A 20,951-nucleotide genomic window follows, 5' to 3' on the forward strand; every position below is an offset into this window, starting at 1 on the left:
GGGAAAAAACACTTCAACACCAAAATTGATAGGCTGACACTTTTGTTTTATTCCGCAATATAAAAAAAGTTTGCGTAGAAAACATACGTTCCTCGAGCTGCCACCAGATGTAGCGTCAACATATATCTCATATTCTTTGTTCTTTCTTCACACGAAATATTACATTCATCAATGGATTACGCACATAAATTCAGTTTTTTTAAATTATACATTTGTTGTTTGTTCGTTTTACACTTCCGTTTGATTTTCAGTTCGTGTAGTACGTATTTGTGAGCCGAAAAATAACGAGGTGTTTTACATACGAATATCGTTACGCGAGAGTATGAATTTTATTACGATCTTTTATTTCCGATACGTGTCACAAAATGAAACTTCGTTTTTACGAGTACTGAGAATAAAATTTTGTGCAATTTTGATGTACAATTAGAGGATAAAAATCTAAGAGAAACTTTGACGTGCGGATGTACTCGTCGCCTACAGTGATCAAAATAATATTGACAAATTTCAAAAGCGAAGCGTCCACGTATAGTGAAAATAATATACATTGATCAACTATTCATTTGCCGCGAGATGGCGCACACACATATGAGTTATTACGAGGGCTACAAATTCTCATAACTGTTAATACTTTTTTTATTTATTGAAAAGGTATTCTTCATTCAGTATATTTAATCATAAATTTATTAAAAAAATACACGGTTATGGGATCACCAAATGATAAATTCGGACAAAAAGATTATGTCCACTGAACGCCTCATAAAATACTGCTTCATGAACTTGAACAGAAATTATGTTAGGTTACTTTTTTCGCTAACGAAGTTTTGGAACATTCTATTCACGTATTTTGAAACAATACCTTCACTTTTCTAGGGTCAACAAATTTTTCACATAACATTTGGGAATGATAATTCATAATAATTATATTTAACGACTCGTAAATATTTTTTATCGAACTTTTCTCTCTTCTAATGTTTTATTTTTGTTTTATTTTTCAATCAAATAGCTCAATCGACGTGAAAAAGATTTTGGCATTTCGAGATTCAGCCGCGACGATGCGGCGAGTTTCTCCAAGCCCCAGTTCAAGGGCAGACTTGTATATTACGTCTGCATGTTTAGACATTTTTTTTCCTATTAAACTCATTCAAATAATCGTTTTGTACTTTTGACAGTATCTTTTAAAATTACGTTATTGGCTGGGCTCGCTGTTGTATCACATTTTTTGACGAATTATACATTTTTTTTTGCTTTTATACTTCGAACGGTTTTTCTCCCACTCCATTCGTTCTCGACTCGTTCTTTCTTATTTCTTCAGCAGTCATCATTTCGTTTCGTGAATCTCATGAAGAACCAGCCGTTTGACATTACTTGAAAAATTAAATAATTTTCATTTCACTCAAAAATGAAGCGATTCATTGACACTTGCGATCGACTTTTACTATTTACTGGACATTCGCGTCAACCCTAAAACCCCCACCCTGGGTTAACGGTTTTCACGCCTGTGGCGTGCGGCGTTCACACTTGTGCATTTTTCCAAAACAAAAACATCACTGAATCACTGAATAATGCTCCCTTTGAAGTGGAAATTTTCACATCATACTGTTGGAAATTCAAGAAAAACTCACACATTGGAAACGAAATGTATACATTTTTTCCAAATATTTGAATGTTTTTCTGCGCCACATAACCACGAAACGAACGACCGAAGCCGGTAACCCATGCTTGTTGGGGTTTACGGGCTTTGAAATAACGTTCGATTTATAGGTTATTTAAAAAGCGAACGTTTCCCTACTGTATTTTGCATCAAGAATTACATCAAGTATAGCTGTGACGATGAACAGTTTTCCAAATCATTTGAAATAACGTTAGAGAAAGACGGTCTTTGTCTTCACCAAGTGAATCACGATCAATGATATGAATGTAAGCATAAGGTCGCCACTGAATTCCGCATCGGTAGATTTCGTTGAATTCTGAGTAAAGTTTTTTCCAATGACACATCAAATATTTTAACTTGAGGACACGCGCCCGATTACGTTGCATCCTCGACCGAGAATGTCCAGAATTCACTTTTCTACGGTCAGTTATTTTGCTCTCCGACACAACGAATCGAAACAAAATACTCGCACTCGAAGGTCGCGTGGCCGCCGGCGCACGTTTGTGTTTACATATTTAGTTTAGTAGTTTCATCCGCGCTCTAAAAACGAAGAACGGAGAAAAGGGCCTCCGATAACTTTTTGTTGCAAATTTCTACAATACTAATCCAAAGGTCTGTTGCCCTATAACCAAACGCCCTCGCGATCGAAAAGGCCGATTCGAAAAACAACGTTCGGATTTCCGACTGGGAATTCAACACTCGATTTAAGATCATGTTCGTGAATGGCCATGGGGATCGTTCGTACTTGTTAAACAAAATAAATCAAAATCAATTCGTAGAACAATAATTTTATAGATCCACATGGATGTAAACATATTTACGTAAATTTCCTTTTTTCGTATATTGAAGAAAATTTTCATGTTTTTTAAATGCAGTGATAGCATAAAACGATAATTCTAACCAAAAAATTAACCTCAAAAATATTTTTTTACTTTACGTATGAATATTGAGTTTCAAATGAATTCATTAAATCTGAAATCGACCTAAATGCATACAATATTTGAAAATTTGTTATAATTTATCATTCAAAACAGTCCAAGTCTTGTGCGAATGCTAGAAACTATTTTTTTTTAGAAATTATCCAGGCGTTCATTGTTGATGAATATGTCAACAACGATATGTCGGAAATGAAAGAAAAAAAAACAAAACAAAATGGTAAGGTCGAAATGTTGTTTATTTTTTTCTCTCTTTATCGTGGATTTCATTATTGTGCATTTTTTTCACTCTCTTGCTCTCTTTCACGAAGTTGATTCTTATAATAATTATTTATATTTTCACAAACGAATTTTCTTGGCATCACAATAATTGCCCACATTAAATAGGTGATATAAAAAAGAAAAGGAAAGAAAAAAAAGCATTCGTCGATACAACACACATGTCTTGGTTTGAAAACAGATGTAAATCCAGCGACACATTGCAGCTGCGATGAGTGAATGAAAGAGTGCAATAATTCGTTGAATTATTCGACAAGTAAAATTGTTGGAGAAAGATTTCGTGATAAATTCCCCTCCTCTCCACTGAGAATATTTTGTGAATTATTTTGATTTAAATGATTTTATTTTAAATATTTCATTAAATTACTGAGGTTCTCGAAATTCAAAAAATTTTTTAGTGTTTCGCGATATCAATTTTTCCTTTGACGACGACGACGACGACAACGTGTTGTTGTCACTCTAAAAGGACCGATCGTGATTGAAGATTTTTTCCACGTGAGAGAAAAAAAATGGTTCACGAAAATATTGAAATTATCGTGATATAATTCACGATTCATTTACTTTTTTTTTGAAATTCTGTACATTGGTGTCGATCATACTTTCGTGACATCAGCTTTTTTCTTTCACAAAAACCGCATTACCCTGAGATATGTAAGACTTTGAGAAGATCGGTGACAAGAAATTGTTTGCATTTGCTGATGGTATTGATATAATTGCGAAAAATCGCATTCAACTCGATCGTTTTAATTATTTTGTTAATTTTTTTTACTTTTTTCCATTATAATCTTTTCGTAAGCTCTTGTTACCTCGTGTTTTTTTTTTTAATTCTGTTTTGCTCGTAATAGAAGAAAATTTTCTTCAAGAATCCATGTGCTAAATGATAATCGTACCGTGAATATTCATCGTCGTTAGATTTTTTTTCTTTTCGCTTTTGTAGTTTTTTTGTTTCTTTCTTTGTTTGTTTGTATTTTTTTTTTTCGTTTTCTCCGTTCAGATTATATGTACAGATTATAATACATTATAAAATAAGTTCATCGAATCGACAGAGTTGAAGGGACAACGATTAATTAATAATGCTTTTTTTTTTTATCTTGTGACTAGCACAAACTGGCTACACATTCTGACGTTACATATCCCACAGATCTTTCTTGTTCCATTTACTTTATCTACATCTTTTTCGTCGGTTGTCATTTTTTTACTCGTTCAATTTAACTCGAAATATGGCGATTCTCAAATCATTTCGAGACACATAAATTAAAAAAATAAATAAGATAATAGATACATGTATACAGTTTGGTACAGACGATTGTCCAGACAAACATTCAATCACCAAACTGTTTTGTTAAATAAAAATAAAAATAAAAAAAAAAACGAAAAAAAAGCACAAAAATATCGTCAAATGTTTCGTTCAAGAATCGCGATACTCGAGTTTGCGATGAGCTGGAGTATAATACAGTAATGGGTAAAATTTAATTTTTCAATAACACCCAAACATTTGATAATATTCCAATCGTCATTTCGTCTAATAAATTTAATCACTATTGCATTTATTTCTTTTTCATAAATAATAAATTCAAGAACTACGTATAATTGCATTAACTTTCATTCGTCTTGCATTCGAATGAAGCCGATTAGAATTTTGCCCATTTCTGATTTTGTTACAATCGTTGGTCTAGGCCAGCCATCTATGTTTAATCTCTCTTTCAAGCTTTTTATACAATGTTCTTTATCCACGTTTTTTTCACAAATTTCTTCTACACATCTCATTTTATTAGGTTACTATGTTGCGAGTGATCAAACTCTGACGCAGGCAACGAGGATCGTGATTTACAGTCTGTCCTGTGGACGAACAGGACGAGATGACAACTCTCAACACCTTGAGTATCGAAATAAAATGTGTATTCAGCAACGAACATTTATTCATCGATTTTATCTCAAATTTCAAATTCGATATTGTTCTTTGCTTCAAACGTGTTTTTGCTTAAAACCGAGTTTGACCCATTTTCGTATGTCGAATGTGTGCAGTAGGTTGGAAAATATGAGGAGAAAAGAAAATTCGGTGAATTCTCGTGATGCGAAATTCGAAATCATCGATATTTTCCAAGATACATAATACAAAGGAGAATACTTTTACGAAAATCGCATATTTTAGAATAAGTATTATCTCGAAGATTGTTGAGTCGTTTCACGACGATTTATCCAATGAATTGGAAAAATTTATTGGAAATCGCGACGAAAAAATCATTGATGTACGGAAAATTAATCGGTGCAATGAGTCATTCGGAACGATGGAACTTTCGTTCGAAATATTTTCCCTCAAATTCGACGGTTCAAGGTTATTGAAAGTGCTAAGATATACGCTCATCTTGTATACAGAAATATATATTATATACAAATTTCAATATCAACCTTCGATTGCGAGAAGTCGAGAAAATGTACATTTTATGTACGAAGCAGAGTCTCAAGAAAAGTCATTCATGGACTGAATCCAAGCGAAATTTCATTTCTATGTTGGAATGAAATAAAATTTCTTTCGATATTCCTGACCCCTCAGGGGTTCGTGAAATTGTTTTAAAACTTTGAGTTTTTTAATTTAAAAAACTGGAAGAGGAAAAAAGTGGAAATTATCATTTTTTCAAAAGACACTCATACAAATAAATAATCAAAAGAAAACATTACAAAATTTACTCTTGAGTCATGGTGTTCGTCAACATTCATTTTCTTCGAGACAGCTTCGCAAATCCTCAAATTTTTCATCCTCCGATGATGTACCGAGATTTTTCGTTTTTTTCCAATGCTCAACAATTTGGATTCTCCGAATGCGTTATAGAGACAAAATAATTAACTCGAGAAATACAGTGAAAAAACAAACAATGGTTTGAACTTCTAGCAATCGTGGGTGGAATTGACAGAAAAAATGTCTCGGACACACACTCACTCTTAAACTGATAGTTATTCACACATTCAAACGTACAACAAAATTATTCTTTATTTCACAGTCACGATTCTATGTTTCTGTTGTTTATCTCCACTCCAATTTTTCACCTTAATATAAGATTCATTTTTAATTTTTTTTTCTTCTTTCGCATTTATCAACACTTAAGTTATCATTAATTGATTTCATTTAGCTACCATTTTGTGTTTTTTTTTGTTTATTTGTAATTTTTTTCCATTTTCACGACTTGTTTATATTTTTTTTGCTTTCATTTGCTTTTAATTCATTCGTTAATAGATATATAATATATATATATATATAGATGTATATTCGTGTATATACATATATATTTATATTCGTATATATTTATAGATAGAATATACCTATTTTTGTTAACAGTGGACTTTTCCTACTTAATAAACCACTGCCGAATTTGTATCACATTAATTTTCAATGCTTCTACAAAATTTACCTCGCGCGCCCCGTGAAATTATTTCTTCGTTTTTTCGACCTTACTCAATCACAATAATATATATATTTTTTTTTCACGCAAATTCGCAAGGACTGAACATTCAAAACGCTCTCTCCTGACAATATAATTCTTCCAGCGGCCTTCTCAATCGATTGGCGAGAAAATCCCATTAAACAGTCGTCAACCTTGTACAACGGCGATTCATACATTCTTCTTCCTCTTTTTAAATATTAAGACGATGATGGTGACGATGACGATGATTTTAGTCTCTTTTTTTCCATTCTAATCAATGGTACGAGCGGTGATACTTATTCGAGCCTCAAAACCAGCGGAGAGATCAATGACACACGGACTTACGTTTTTCTCTGTTCTTCGCTTTTTTTACTTTTCGGATTCCAAACACGTTTAATAATCACGTACGAATTATTAACTCCTGCTTCCCTTACTGTTATTTTCTTTCCATTCATAGCGGTTTTTAACGCCTCTTATTGCCGTGACGACGAGCAAATTTTCGGCTCTTTCTGTAATTAGAAAAGTCCACAACTGTTGATATCTACGAATCTCTTCGCTTGTAATATTTGATTATGCGAAAGTTCATGTCGTATTAATCGTTTTAATTAAATTTAGAATGAGAGGAATTCAACATTTTTTCGCAAGAATTCGAGAAAGAGCAAAAACTTTGATTTTCATTTTATTTTCAATTATTCGAGCATTTATCGAATGTTCTCCTTCCAATTGATTCATCTTTCAATTTGATCCTCTTTTCATTTGCATAAGTACAAAAACGAAAATTTGAACAGCAATTAAAACTCGATATTATGACTGTACGAGATCCAATCTTCAACATGGTATCATTGTCATTCAATCTCGAAATTGATAGTTGCAATATTGCCTGAGAAAGTGGAAGCAAAAATTGACATACCTAATTCTGCTTGGCGATGATACAGGTGCATGCTCGGCAATGACGGGCAATACGGATGTGAATTTGTCAGTTGGACGCAAAAGACGTGCAGTTCTTGATGACAAACGCCATACGAGCCTCTGTCTGTGCGGTGTCTGCTCTTGTGCATTGTATTTGCTCAGAACAGCACTCACGAGTTCGTGCGTAGCGAAGAAACTCTCGTCCGTAATCTGCAAGGAAATTGAACGAAATACTGTCACAACCGATCCAAAAACAACAATTATAAAGGTGATGGCATGAAAAGTGTACTGAAGCAGAAAAATGACGAAGGTAATTTATAAATGAATAAATTGATAATAGAATGGGAAATGACACGAATTTAAAAAATTATTCATTCCCGTGGAAATATTGGTTTACCTTGCACATTTTTTGTAATTCCGCGGCGAATTCAACAAGCCGAAGCATCTGATGAGCGGGTGTCGATGGTATGTTGACGGACGATCCACCGTTGGATGACATTGTCGCATCGGCGTTCGCATCCAAGCGATTAACCGCCGAATCCAAATAAGTGCAAATAAGAACGAGAGCTACCTCGGAGGCTCGCAAACTTGCGCAATTACCGTCACAGGCAACCATTTCCAGCCTCAAAAGAAGTTCAGATTCCTGAATAAAAAACAGCTCAAATTTAATCATCGATTTTTTAAATAATTTATTCGTTTTAAAAAGTTTCAGGTGTTTTCAAACTTGAAATAAAAGAAAAAGGTTTGTACTAAAAAATGTCAAAAATGAATGTAAACTCGAGTTTGACGTCTTCAACGCAATGATGCATATAACACCAGCATTTTTTCTCATTTTTAGTTTCTCTGTTCAAATGCACTTCTTTCGTGGATTCAATCTTCTCAATAAATCTTTTCCGAGGTTTCTTTCTCTCAACCAATTACATTCGATGAATGTTTCCTCTTTCGTGACACGTATTTGGATAATAATTGTCTTACCGTAACGATACTCGTGTAAAGTTCACCGAGCCCGAGTTGGGAAGCGGCTGTATGAAACATGACGTTGAAAAGTCGTAAAAATGTGAGAGAAGTGATGGGTGTTGTGCCGGGTTGCCACTCGAGTTTACTGCCAATAACGTCGGACATTCGTTTGAGATCGCCACCGGTACATTTGCATTGTGATATTGACACAAGATGATCGGCGTCCAGTGACTGAGCCATTTGGACGGCGGCAATGTGGAACGACGCGACGCTTATGCAGGCCATGTGTTTCGGTCGGGCTTTCATTTTTGTTAAAAAACGATCGATCAAATTGATCGCTATGAACAATACGTCCGACGGCAAATCGTACCATACTTTAAGGCATCTCAACACGTGAGCTGAACCATCGCGTGTACCGATCGTTATCTCATCGTTCTGCAAAAATAAAGAAAAAAACAATCAGATTATCTGTTCAACGATATTTTTTATTTCCAAATACATTTTCACCGTTTTATCTTTATCAGGCTTTATCAAACCCGAGATTTAAATGTTTGCATCGAAAAAAAAATCCACGATTCGTTGATCCCCAATCTCTTATTTCTCAATCTTCCTGTATTCGATTTTGACACGTCTCGACTTTTTATCATTTTCTACAATCATTATTTACCTTCGTTCCTTTCTTTTGCTTCATTCAAATGATTTATTGGGAGTATTATTTTGTAAATGCTCAATTATACATAAAAGAAAACCCTGTTAGCAGCACTTTTTAATAAAATCGAAACAAAAATCATATTTCAATTTCAAAGAAAAATCTTCGTGGAATCTCGTATAAAAATTTTCGAATTCTAATGATTCGCTTAAAAAAATAAGAACATCGTGATATAAGAAACCTCCATAACGAATATACAACCCAATAATACTCACTTGAGTGGTGACTGGTAATTGTAAACTCGGTTGATATTTAACCTCGAGTAGAAGAGCTTCCTGGAGGCGCTCAAGGAGAGAGTGGATTGCATCCGGTACAGGCGAGCCCGAAGTGTCCATTCCTGCGACGTGTGACCGATAGCTGACTTGATTGATGTTAACCAAGCGTGTGACTATCGTAGTATCGATGTCACGTTAATTGTAGTGCGCCTGATAATAAGTCACACCACAAGAATGGCCCAGCTGGCTAGCCTGGTGTCTGCAAACAGAATTTCAAAAAAAAACATGATTAATTATCACTTTATTTATAGAGTTACTACCGACGAGACACGAGTAACTGTATATTAAGATTTTGCATAACTAGACTGTTGTAAATATCATCTGAATGTTGTTATTGTCAATTGGAAATAAAATTCTTGAAAGATTCGAATAATTTATGATTAATCTCACGAATCAGGAATACAAAACAACAATTGTACATCGATTGTGAACATTATTCTTCAACTTTTTCTATTTATTTATTTATTCAAAATTCATGAATCCATGAGTTGTGAGTGTCGCCGACGATAACATCATTGCTTGATTCTCTCAGGTATTCCATAATTAGTGGCAACATTCTTTCATCATTATTCTAGATGTTTTTCTTGCTTTAATTGTGAAAAGATTGTGGTTCAAGGCCTGAAAATGTAGAATGATATCGAACCAGTAAAACCTGACTAAAATAACAAAAAAAAAGTCTCGTGAATTGTTTATTTTCACTTCAAGTTTCGTTGCGTGGTTTCAAAAAAGTCTTTCTCAGTTGACAATTTTCAAATGTTTGTAAAGGTTTCCTATTAAATCAAAATCGCCGTATACGTCGTGATTGTATTTTCGTGCCAATTTTTCCTTGTCATTGACCCTGCGTGAAAAATAACTCGAGCCCCTCCCCACTCGAACCGTTTTTGCGTCATGAAAATGATGTTATCGTTGAAGCGGCAGCGAAGCCTTTAGAATGGTTGGCTCGTTCGTCGTTGACCTTGGACCAGTTGAATCAAACAGAAATTTATAAACTATTTCGAAAAAAAAAAAAAAAAAACAACGAAGCGTCGTCCTGCTTCATGAAAAGTTTTAAAAGTTTTCTGGAAACTACCAACATAATAAAGATCGATCGTATTTATTAAGGCCTTATATTTTTCGTGATGGGCGGAAAAATCGAAATTTTTTTTATTACATATCCTTCAAGTACAATGTCTGAAGAACATTCTCACCAAATTTCATAAAGATCGGAGCATTAGATTCGTAGTCGTGGGTATTTCAACCGACCGCCCTGTGCGCGCTTGAATCTTTAAACGCGATTATCTCAGAATCATCTTTTTTGGAAAATATCTTTGCTGTGGACACGATAACTAAAAAACTATTAATGCGATTCATACCAAATTTATGCCACTTAATTATTATAACGACAGCTTAGATCCGGACGAAGGATTTCGTATTTTGTTGGAAAAAAAATTGTAACAAAAAAGCCGAAAATTTAGGACCTCAAAAAGTGAATTTTTTGTTAAAACTGTCGGCATTTCTTTTTAAATCAAAATTTTAAGAAATCCTTCATCCAGGCCCAAGCTGCTGTTATTATAATAAATAAGTCCTATAAATTTGGTATGGATCGGATTAATAGTTTTTTAGTTATCATGTCCACGGCAGCTGCATACCAGCTGGAGTTGCGCCATTTTAAGAAATTTTTTTATGAGAAAAATTGTACAAGTACACGAACATATGTGCTAATAAGTATCATTCGCAGCTTTTCAATAAACGTTTATTTTCTTGTAGAAAAAAAAATGAAGAAAATCACGCTTCTCGCCCGCTGCAAGTGTATATAAGGCCTTAAAAAATATAAATGTAAAATAACGAAACAAACATCGAGGTCGGATGAAAAATACATCGGGGGAAAAAGGAGGTCAGGGTCGATAACAAAACCACGCGCTCGTCGTAACGCACGATTCAAAAAGTATTTTTATATTTAATTCTACCCTACCAGCTCTTCATTTATTTATTTTTTCTTCTTTTTTTCGAATCGTAAATGTTCACGGACAAATGTACAGAATTTCGGTTTCCCTAGACTTTTTCGAAAGTTGGTAAACATCGTTGGACACAAAATATGCAGACGCCCTGAGATTCGAGCGTATACGTGACTCACGAGCACTCAACTGACGCATTAAGTCGTCGTACGAGTACGACTGCACGTAAGCTCTTGTTTCTCTCTGGGTCATCGAAACAAAATTGGGACAAACTTTTTATCTTCGCGCGCTCCTTCTAGAAACGACAAATTTTTCTGACCATCTGAAATGGTCAGAAAAATGGTTTCATTGTATTTCACGTGACTCAGAAAAGCGGAGAAAATTTGATGTTTTTTCGGTCGTTCAGTTTTTCAAGACTTTTCAGGTCAAAATTCGTTTACATCCGCTTGATTTTCATTTGGAAATTTCACGAGATCGAACATTAATCTAAGTTTAACCCTTACTAGGCACACCTCAAATTTCTGGCGTAATAGTCACACGGGGTCCAAAGTACCCCACTCACTTTGGGGGACGATAAATAATTGAAAAACTGTAAAAAAAAAGAAAATAAAAATACTGCAATGTATTTTGAACCTTTAAGAAACAACCATAACGATTTTATTCTATTCGTGTTATTTTTGATATTAGAAAAAAATGTCAAAGAAAAGAATGCAGGAAAAATGACTTTTTTCACAAAAATTGATGTAGAAATCGTAATTTTCAATTAAAAAAAAAAAAAAAATCAATACGTTCTATAAATCTGAGAAATCACGCTTTCAGGTAGTATTAGTTAAATTTGTTACCCTGGGGTGGATCGGACCCCAGATCTTCGCATGTTCTGACTTGATCGACTACCAAAACTAAACTAACGGGCCCTTTCAAATAATAACGATGAGGCTCCCTTCTCAAAGGTTCGAACTGCCGACCGAGGGGACCACAAGTCCCATTTTGTCGAAATTCCTATTTGGTATCGTCGGTCGAAAAACGGCTGGGGTCCAATATACCCCGTGTGACTATTAAGGGTTAAACTCGGTTCGTTCTATGTATGTCGAAATTATGTGAAAAAAATTGAACTGAATTTGAATTTTCGTCTGAAAAAACGGCCCTTATTGTTTTATTTGACCCAAGTGGAAAATAATTATGCTGAAATTTGCAGCGTTGGAGTCCAAAGAAATGATCGAAAAAATTCCCCCAATAATTCCAGTAATTCTCCAATTTCGTTCCCTCCCGAAATTGCAATTCGCAGTATTTCAACCTGCACCGATACTTCGGAAATAAAAAATTGGTGAATTACAAATGTTATTTTTCTTCGTTTCGTTGGACTCCAACGTCGCAAACAGCGACGTCGTGGAAAACACAAATTTTTCTTCACTACTGCAAGAATAGATGAAATTTAAAAAAAGTCGTAAACAGCCATTCAGAATCGAAGTTTACTGTGAATAGTCGATGGACTTTGGGTTGTATCCGCGTTTAAAAAAATTGTAATAGAAATTGAACACCCAAACGTACATGATAAATGTTTATATTCGCTCGTGACAGTACTTTAAAGCTCCAAACACGACGACGTTGAAGTTTGTAACGTTGGAGTTCAACGAAATGAACGAAAAAAAGATTTATAATTAGTTATTTTTTTATTTCACGAATTATCGATGTGGCTTAAAAGATAACGAACTGGAAATTCGACAGGGAAGAAAATTGGAGATTTACTGGAATTATTTGAGAGTTTTTTTTAGATCATTTCGTTGGACTCCAAAGTTGGAAACTTCAGCGTCATCCGAACACGATTACGCTTGAAAATTTGCGAACGAAAAGTTCTTTTTTAAAAGTCGAAAGGCTTCGACGTGATTCATAAAACAATATCACCATTCTACGCCTTTTTTGAGGCTTAGAGAGACGTCGAAAAAAAACCCACACACACAAGCACAATCGCCGTTCGCTGAGGCAACCAGGGAAAACGAACTACAGCTTGTTTACCTCCTGACTCAACATTCTCAGGCGCCTGGGTCCGTCGGCCTCCCACCACCGAGAATGCGAGTGAGAAAACTGCGAATTTCGAAAGTGATTTTCCTCGGGACGCTTTGACCGAGATTACAAAAAAGCACTGTCAGTCCATTTCCGCCACAGTCCTACGAAACTTTTTGACGAAACTTTTTTGTGTGTCGAAGAATTGGGATTTTGAAACATCGAAGCGAGGTTAGGTGAGTGATCGTTACTCTTAATGTGCTGCGCTAATCCGAGGATTTAAACTTTCAGTAATGACAGCCATGTTCATGAAAATTGGCTAATTAAAAACTCATTTCCCGATGTAATTAGTAATAACAAAAGCACAGATTCGGAGACGAGACGACACGATTTCCTGTATCGAAAAAATATTGTGTTGCGGCATATTACGAGTGCCAAAACATCGAATATTTCCCCGCGATAGTTTTCGAGTATTTCTGATGGGGCGATTAAACCCTTGAAAATAATAACAAAAATAAAGGAGAGTAGGTAAATAAACTGATAAAGGTAGACAAAATTTCTTGAGTTTGGAAAATTCATATTTTTTCTCTACTCTGTTATAAAAATTCCTGTAAAAATTAGTCGAGTTCCTGTCTCGATCACTCATAAATTTTCAATACTTCAAAACGAGGCGAATTTTTTTCGTTCCAGAAAGCACTCGGAGATCAATAGAAATTCATCTGGGCTATGAAATAAAAATCCGATGGTCACCGGTCACAAACTTGTTCACTTACTGCTCGAGTGTTTCCAGAGTCCTGGCGTTTGAACGATCGTTTGTTTTCTCGTTCAACGAAAAAGTATCCGAAAATCAAGGGAGTGTATATAGAGGAAGAGCGCGCACGACAGAGGTTATAAAGAAAATGGTTACGAGCGATGTGTTCCGGCATCAAAGCGCGTAAACGCGTTTCTGCAGAGAAGAGAAAGAGGGAGAGAGTTCGAGGTAAACAAAGAGAATCGAGGACTGACCAAACAGATCTCTTCCCTGCGTTTCTGCTTCAAGAATAAATAATATCAATTAGCCGAACGTTTGTGGAGCTAAACGGAGACGCGAAGAAGAGGGGGGGGGGGGGGGGGGTTTCTTCGTACGATGGCCTTTCTAGATGGCAGAACGTAAACAAGCCAGACGTGCGTATCGTTCGAGCGAGGAAAAACGAATAAATTACATCTTGCGACACGAACGTTCGGGGATGTTGAAGTCCACGCGGATAATAATTATAAAACAATAATAAAATAATGATAATAACGAAAGGAGGAACTGTCATGAGTGTGGATAAATCGTTTGGAACATTCGAGATCTCTGACGTCAAGACCTCGATCGATTTAGCACGGAAAAAGGACGAGACTGGTCGCCGTAATCCGCGATTCAAGGATTTCCGATCGTCCGCGACTCAATCCGGGCTGTGGCGAGAGAAAGAGTGGGAGGCGAAGATTCAAGGATTCGATACGAATGCTCGATCGATTTTATTATCGTCGGTGTCGATATCACTCGTTCGCCGTACATTTTCGCCCCACTTATAAGACGATTTATATATTTTTAATAAATGCTACATTTTTGACGTCTCTTTCGATAATAGAGATCCATCACTTCGTACGAATGAATAAAAACAATATTTGTATCACTTTTTTGAATTTAACGAACTGCTCAATTCGAATGAGACTCGGTATTGAGAGAAAGATCGATGAATAAATTGTACTTTATTAGCACAATCAATATTTCACAATACTCTTTTCATTATTGTGCACAAATTCCAAGGTTCGGATCACGAGGTCACAATAACGCGTCCGAAAATTCTATACGAACCCGTCGAAAGTGCCTGCGATGAAAAAAAAAACAAATAAATAAAAAAGCAGAAATAGCAAAATTTTCATTCACCGTTTCGCCCCGTTCCAAAATCGAGTGAACATGACCAATGAAAGATCAACTTACACTTCCATCGACGTTTTCAAAAATCGTAAAACATTTTTTTCAAGCTTTTTAAGCACGAATTTATATCTCCTAGTAGCGAATAACGAGAATTTAAAAAATCGTGCCCGAAAAAACGTAGGCCGACCTGACCTTGCGCATCGGTTGGTGGGCTCAGCAGGCCTTGTACACGCCGTCACTTTCTCCGTTGTTACCGACCCCAAGACCACGTAATAACCCGCCCAGAAAAAATTCTCAGATTTTTACGTAGCCGAAAAACTAGGATCGAATAAAAAAAAAGCGAGATTTCGGAAAATGATAAGATCATAACTGCCTTAGGAAAACGTGAAAATTCGAATTTCCCGAATGCGCGACGCAGTAAAAATGGCGTGAAAAAATGTTTCTGTTATCATGGAAAAAACTGAAGAACTCAATTTTGTGTTTGTAAATTCAATGATTATTTATCTTCAGGGTTGATAGATTCGTTGTTTCGAGTGGTCACGATCCTCCGAAAAAGTAGTCGAAAGTCACGCGAGACTCGGCGCTCGTCCTCGCGAGCCTAAACAATGAGCAGCACTTGTGTCAGGAGATAACGCTTCTCGAGACCATGTACACGGTGGGACTGATGCGACACGTTTATTCAACGAATCGATTTGTATCCGATAAAACGAGGCCGATGACTATTTTCCATTTGGGGATTTAGATATGGAGATAGAAAAATTCTAATTCGAGAAGACAGAAAAAGAGAAAATCAATACGAATCGAATTTTCGATAATGTGGACACGCACTACCAGAAACTTTTTTGGAATGAGATAAGAATTACGTTGACGCGGCCTGGATCGAACCGAACGAAGCGAAAGAGTTCGAACGTTGCATTCTATTTAAAATAATGAAACCGAACCACAATGTCGCGAAGCTGTGCCCGTTTATTTCCTCTCGCTCCCTCCCGCCGGTCGTCTTCGCGTACCTCGAGCTCCGATACAAAAAACACAAACACGTTTTTGACAGTTTTCCTCGCGTGCTTCATCATTTGAGTTCAGCGAATTTTTTTATTTGTCAAATGTTTCACTCGTCACAAGAAGCTAATTTTATCCAAGACGGTAATTTCACTTCTCATTATGAGCTAAATATGCTGTTTGGACTATTTGAAAAATTCGTCTTCGTCGTACTCGACTTCGGAACATTTTCTAGCACATTTAGAAAATTGAAAAATTCTGCGTCAATTTTTGAGTAAAAATTTGACGAAAAATGAATAATGGTCAGAGAATGTGTTCCAGTCATGGAAAATTCCTTTTTCGTAATAATATAAACGTTCTTTTGAGACGTCAAAAATATGCTATTGCTGCTCGAACGCTTCCGAAGAAGCAACGTTTATTCTACGAGTCGGACACTGTAGCAATTATAACTTTTTTTAATGCAATATTTATATTTTACGGATTAAAAGTTGTTCGATTCCCCAATTTATAACCTACCACTAAGCATCAAAAAATTTAGGAAAAATAAACTAAAATTGACCAAGAATTGAAATTTTCAAATAAGCCCATGATTCCACGCGCGGGTGTCGGAAGAAAACGTGAAAGCGCCTGCTCGAACGTGCTGGAACGTGCATGAACGTGTCTCGTTCCTGACGTCACAACCTCGTTCAAACATTGCCGAAGTGGCTGAATTTTATGGTCACCGTAGCAAAGTTTTCAATTGTTCAAATTTTCGTTTTTTCTCGGCGTGACTTACTCGTGATGAAGGACGATTTTTCCCCCCACTATTTTGTGATATTTTATAACATTGCTATGAAAGTTATAAAAGCACGAAGTTTTCACGATTTTCCACAAAAAAGCGCTGTTACATTGAAGTATCACGGGAAAAATTTTCTGCAGATTTCATCATAATTTTTGTGATTTTGACTATTGAATGATTATTGTTCAGATGGAAATTTGTATACTTACATTTCAAGATTGCAGCAATAGTAGAGAGTCCACGATGTTTTATGATACATAAATATACAATATATATTTTTTGTTTGTTGATTTAAATTTTATCACAGCATTTATTGGTACTTGTACGAAGATAGATTCCCGATAGATGGCAAAGATCCGTCAAACGGGAACAAAGAACGCTTTGTGTGCGTACGTGTGGAAAAGGACGCGAGGGGAAGAGAGGGCTGATGCAACGAAACGTCAAAATCACGAGTAGGGCGAAAGCGTCACAAAGAGTACGAGGAAAAGAATTATTCCGTGAATAATTCTAAGAAATATTAAGTGAAAAATAATCAATTCTAATGGTTAAATAAATAAATTGACATCTATAGATATTGACTAACGAATAATATTCAGTCTCGATAGTTTCTTAATCGTGTTGTTCGATCTTGGGTAAAAGCTTGTTACTGTTTCGATATATTTTTCGTTAAGTACGCTGGTAATTAAGTATTTACGTTTGAGAGCTTAGGATGGAATGGTTCAAATACTCTTCTTTTCTGGCAATATTTACGATAATAAAAATAATATTTTCGTATATTTGCTGCGTTTGCTCGTTTAGTGGAAGCTTTTTTAAATGTTAGGTTATCTCAGGCAGTGACTCATTAACAGTGGACGTTCGTTGTTTCGTTATATATGAAATCAGTTGATGCTTGATATTCTCGTTTATTCCATGTTACTTAATTTTTTCATGATTGGCGGGAGAAGTTTGTTCACGCTCAGTGAACCTTTCATTTTCTCCGAGGGCTCTATACGCGCGCCAACATATTCACAGCGTGTATAAACGCGGGATTAGATCTTTTTATTTTCTCTTAGCAACGAAAACTTGGTTCGCGGTCGCGAAAACGTTGATTGCTTTAGCCGAGAATAATATTTGTTACACTTCAACTGCGTTTCGATAAACCGAAAGAAAAAACACACCATTAAAAAAAGAGGTTTAGTCGAAACCACTTATTTTTTATTTACGTAAGAACTTTTGGAGCCCCTGTCGGGAGCACACCAGAGGAAAGAAACGTTCTCGACGAGTCCGTTCGTCCGTTGACTGTATCTAACTTGCCGAGATCCCGATAGGTTCGCTTTATGTCGGCAGTCCTTTCCCCCCTTTCGCCGCTCACCGTCGCGACGCCGCCGCCCCCTCCTCACCCTGTGCGCGGTTCTTTGTACACAACAGCGTCCGAGCTTCTGATTCTTACCACCAGAGTTGCGCGGAAACGCTGTTAGTAGACGCGTCGTGCGCATGCACAGCTGACGCAACTGCTCGACTCTATGCATACCAGGTGGAGTTTTATTCAAACGGGATGCACGAAAAATGCACTTTTACGACTTGGAGCGCTCTTTATTTTGAATATCTCGCTACTCGTGATTAACTATTATTTGAGGGTTTTCTTCCTTTTGTTCAAACGTGGAGCATTAACATACTTATCTGACGATTTATTGACCCAATAAAAACTCATCGTTTTTACGTTTTCTTCTCAATCGATATGGGCAATTTACATCATCAGGCGTTCGGGATTTTTTTGGAAGCATTTAATCTTTTTATGCTTTATCCAAATCGTCAGATTTGTCGTTATATTTATATTTGTTATTCATATGCTCCAACCAATAAATTTGGATCTAATTCATTGAACATGACGCGGCAGCATCATGATTCGAATTAACTAAAAGGGAGACGATTTTGACTAACATCATCTCGCCTGAAAGTACGTTCGTGCATCTCGTTGCTCGAGTCTCAAATGAAGTTTTAGTAAAAAAAAAAAAATGTTTCGCGTATATTTTCGAAAAAATCTAATTTCACCGAAAAAACTTTGTTCCTGCATTGCCATAAAAAACTTTTTGTATATTAACCTCCTGAAAAAAGTTGTTCCACAATCGAAACGGTAGTATTTAGAAAATTTGACCTTTGGTAAACATTGAATTATGAAAAGTCTCTAAAAAAGACAAAATTTTCGATAAATTCATTGTGAACGGCAGACAAGATTGAAATCGCCTCTGACACCAATCAATGATTGACATTTGGAAAAATAGATTATATAATGAACAAATGAAAACAAGATATTCAGATATTAAAAAAACGTCCGATATGAAATAAGTGAAAACCTCGCCGAAATCGTGTTGCATAATCGCGCGTTTCTGAATCAACATGGGCGCACGACTCGATGCTTCCCTACGTAGTTCAAAATAACTCGATGACGTACGCACTCTCGCGTACTTGGATATACATTGTGACAAAAATATTCGTTACGCTCCATTTTTTCAACATAAAAAAACCCTAAGAAAAGAATTTCAACGCCATCTCGATTTCGAGTAGAACAACTAAAGTGCAAAGTCGTAAAAGAAAATTTTAAACGGACGAATCGGATGTTATTCATCATGTGTTAGATGAAGAATTGGTGTGGGGCTCATTCTCCACAATGTAGGGCGAAGAGTCGGGTTGGAACAGGGAGTAAGACCTTGAAAAAATGGTGCGAGTTCAACGCGTATTCCAATGTATATAGTCATATGTGTGGTTCGTATTTAGACTCGTTCGATCTGTTTTTAGCACTATTTCGGACGACGTGACTCGAAAACCATCTCCAAAATATTAGCGATAAATCCTAATGGGCTACAGTCCAAAATGTATCCTAACGACATTCATTGATGCCTGCGACTATAACAATAAATATTGTGTATTGACATTTTTATTATTTGTTTACTCATAAGACGGTGACCATGGTTATTCTTATTGTCTTTTTATATACGACGCTGAAGTTTCCAACGTTGGACTCCAACGAAATGAACGAAAAAAACGTTTTTAATTCACCAATTTTTTATTTCACGAATCGTTGGTGCAGCTTGAAAAACTACGAATCGCAAATTTGGCAGGGAACAAAATAGGAGAATTACTGGAATTATTGGAGAGTTTTTTTCGATTATTTCGTTGGACTCCAACGTTGGAAACTTCAGCGTCATTTTTATATTTATGTAACTCTTAGTCAGAAAAATCATTTTTTGTTGATCAGGATATGCTCATAGCAATTTGTTCACAAGTACAGAACTAAATTTTTTCTCCGATTGAAATTGCATTCAAATCGAATGGTAATTTATTCAAACTTATTCTAGACATAAATGTACAAACTCCGTTTTAGAGGCAAAAAAAAAAAATTCAAAAAGTTGCATAGAAAGGGATGGGAAAATAATAGATTCCTTTAAGACCGATACTATAAGGTTAAACGTGAAAAAATGAGATAAGAATTGCGTAGTATTCGTTTAACTGTAGGAGACGAATCTGCTGATTGATTTGTACGAAATGCGTAAATGTCTCCATCAAACGAGAACGTGCGAAAGCTCTGTTTTTTTTTTAATGGTTGAAAATTTCATATAAAAAAAAATACTTCGATTTGATAGATCTTTTATCTTTTGAGTTCATCTATTGATGACGCTTAGATTAATTGTCAAGAAACAATCTACTATTATTTTGCAAAACGTCTCTTTGTTGAACGTTCGTTACTCTCGTACGGATAATAACCTTACAAACGCTGATATGCCCAGCGGAACACCGAAGCGTCGTACTTCTTTGGCGTTTTTTATATTCAAGTTGCAATGGAAAATGAAATTGATTAAAATAATACAAAAACTCACCCGGATGCGTCCAAACGCCCTCACACCAAAGAATCAACCAGTCTTGGCTCTTTTGTTTTAATTAACGGGATATGATTGAAGAAAAAAAGAGTCCCGGGTAAGACACTACACGGTCCCGATTTTGACAGTTACTCACGGATAACAAGGAAAATGGCGGCGTCTCGTCCAGCTGATCACTACGCGAGCCGTACAACGCCATTTTGCAACGCGAAAAGTAGTTCCTCTTTGAAGAATATCCATTGAAATTATGGAATTTAATTAGAGGAAATACAAAAAAGGGATAAATAAAATTTTATTAGATCTCTCAATATCGAAATTTGCAAATCTAAAGCTGACGGGGTTTTAAAAATT

At 35.9% G+C, this 20,951-nt stretch overlaps 1 protein-coding gene and 1 long non-coding RNA gene across 4 annotated transcripts; one reads left to right on the forward strand and one right to left on the reverse strand.

Moving 5' to 3' along the window:
* Positions 1-25: 25 nt before the first annotated feature.
* Positions 26-20,754, reverse strand: CycG (cyclin G). 3 transcript variants are annotated; one of them, XM_043416975.1, is made up of 6 exons: positions 20,601-20,754; positions 9,075-9,333; positions 8,169-8,585; positions 7,591-7,836; positions 7,195-7,403; positions 26-6,793 (listed from the first exon to the last, which is right to left on the reverse strand). In XM_043416975.1, exons 2-6 carry the CDS (start codon positions 9,192-9,194, stop codon positions 6,748-6,750), a joined length of 1,038 nt encoding a protein of 345 aa, XP_043272910.1. In that variant the 5' UTR covers positions 9,195-9,333; positions 20,601-20,754; the 3' UTR covers positions 26-6,747. The 3 variants fall into 3 exon arrangements, with proteins under 3 accessions (XP_043272910.1, XP_043272918.1, XP_043272926.1); XM_043416983.1 differs by lacking the exon at positions 20,601-20,754 and adding an exon at positions 16,956-18,020; XM_043416991.1 differs by lacking the exon at positions 20,601-20,754 and adding an exon at positions 13,843-14,076.
* LOC122409473 (uncharacterized) lies at positions 18,301-19,655 on the forward strand. The gene is made up of 2 exons (XR_006260708.1): positions 18,301-19,444; positions 19,522-19,655. It is a non-coding gene; the product is annotated as an uncharacterized lncRNA (long non-coding RNA).
* Positions 20,755-20,951: the final 197 nt, after the last annotated feature.

This window comes from Venturia canescens, chromosome 1, assembly GCF_019457755.1.
Source record: "Venturia canescens isolate UGA chromosome 1, ASM1945775v1, whole genome shotgun sequence".
Lineage (NCBI taxonomy): Eukaryota > Metazoa > Arthropoda > Insecta > Hymenoptera > Ichneumonidae > Venturia > Venturia canescens.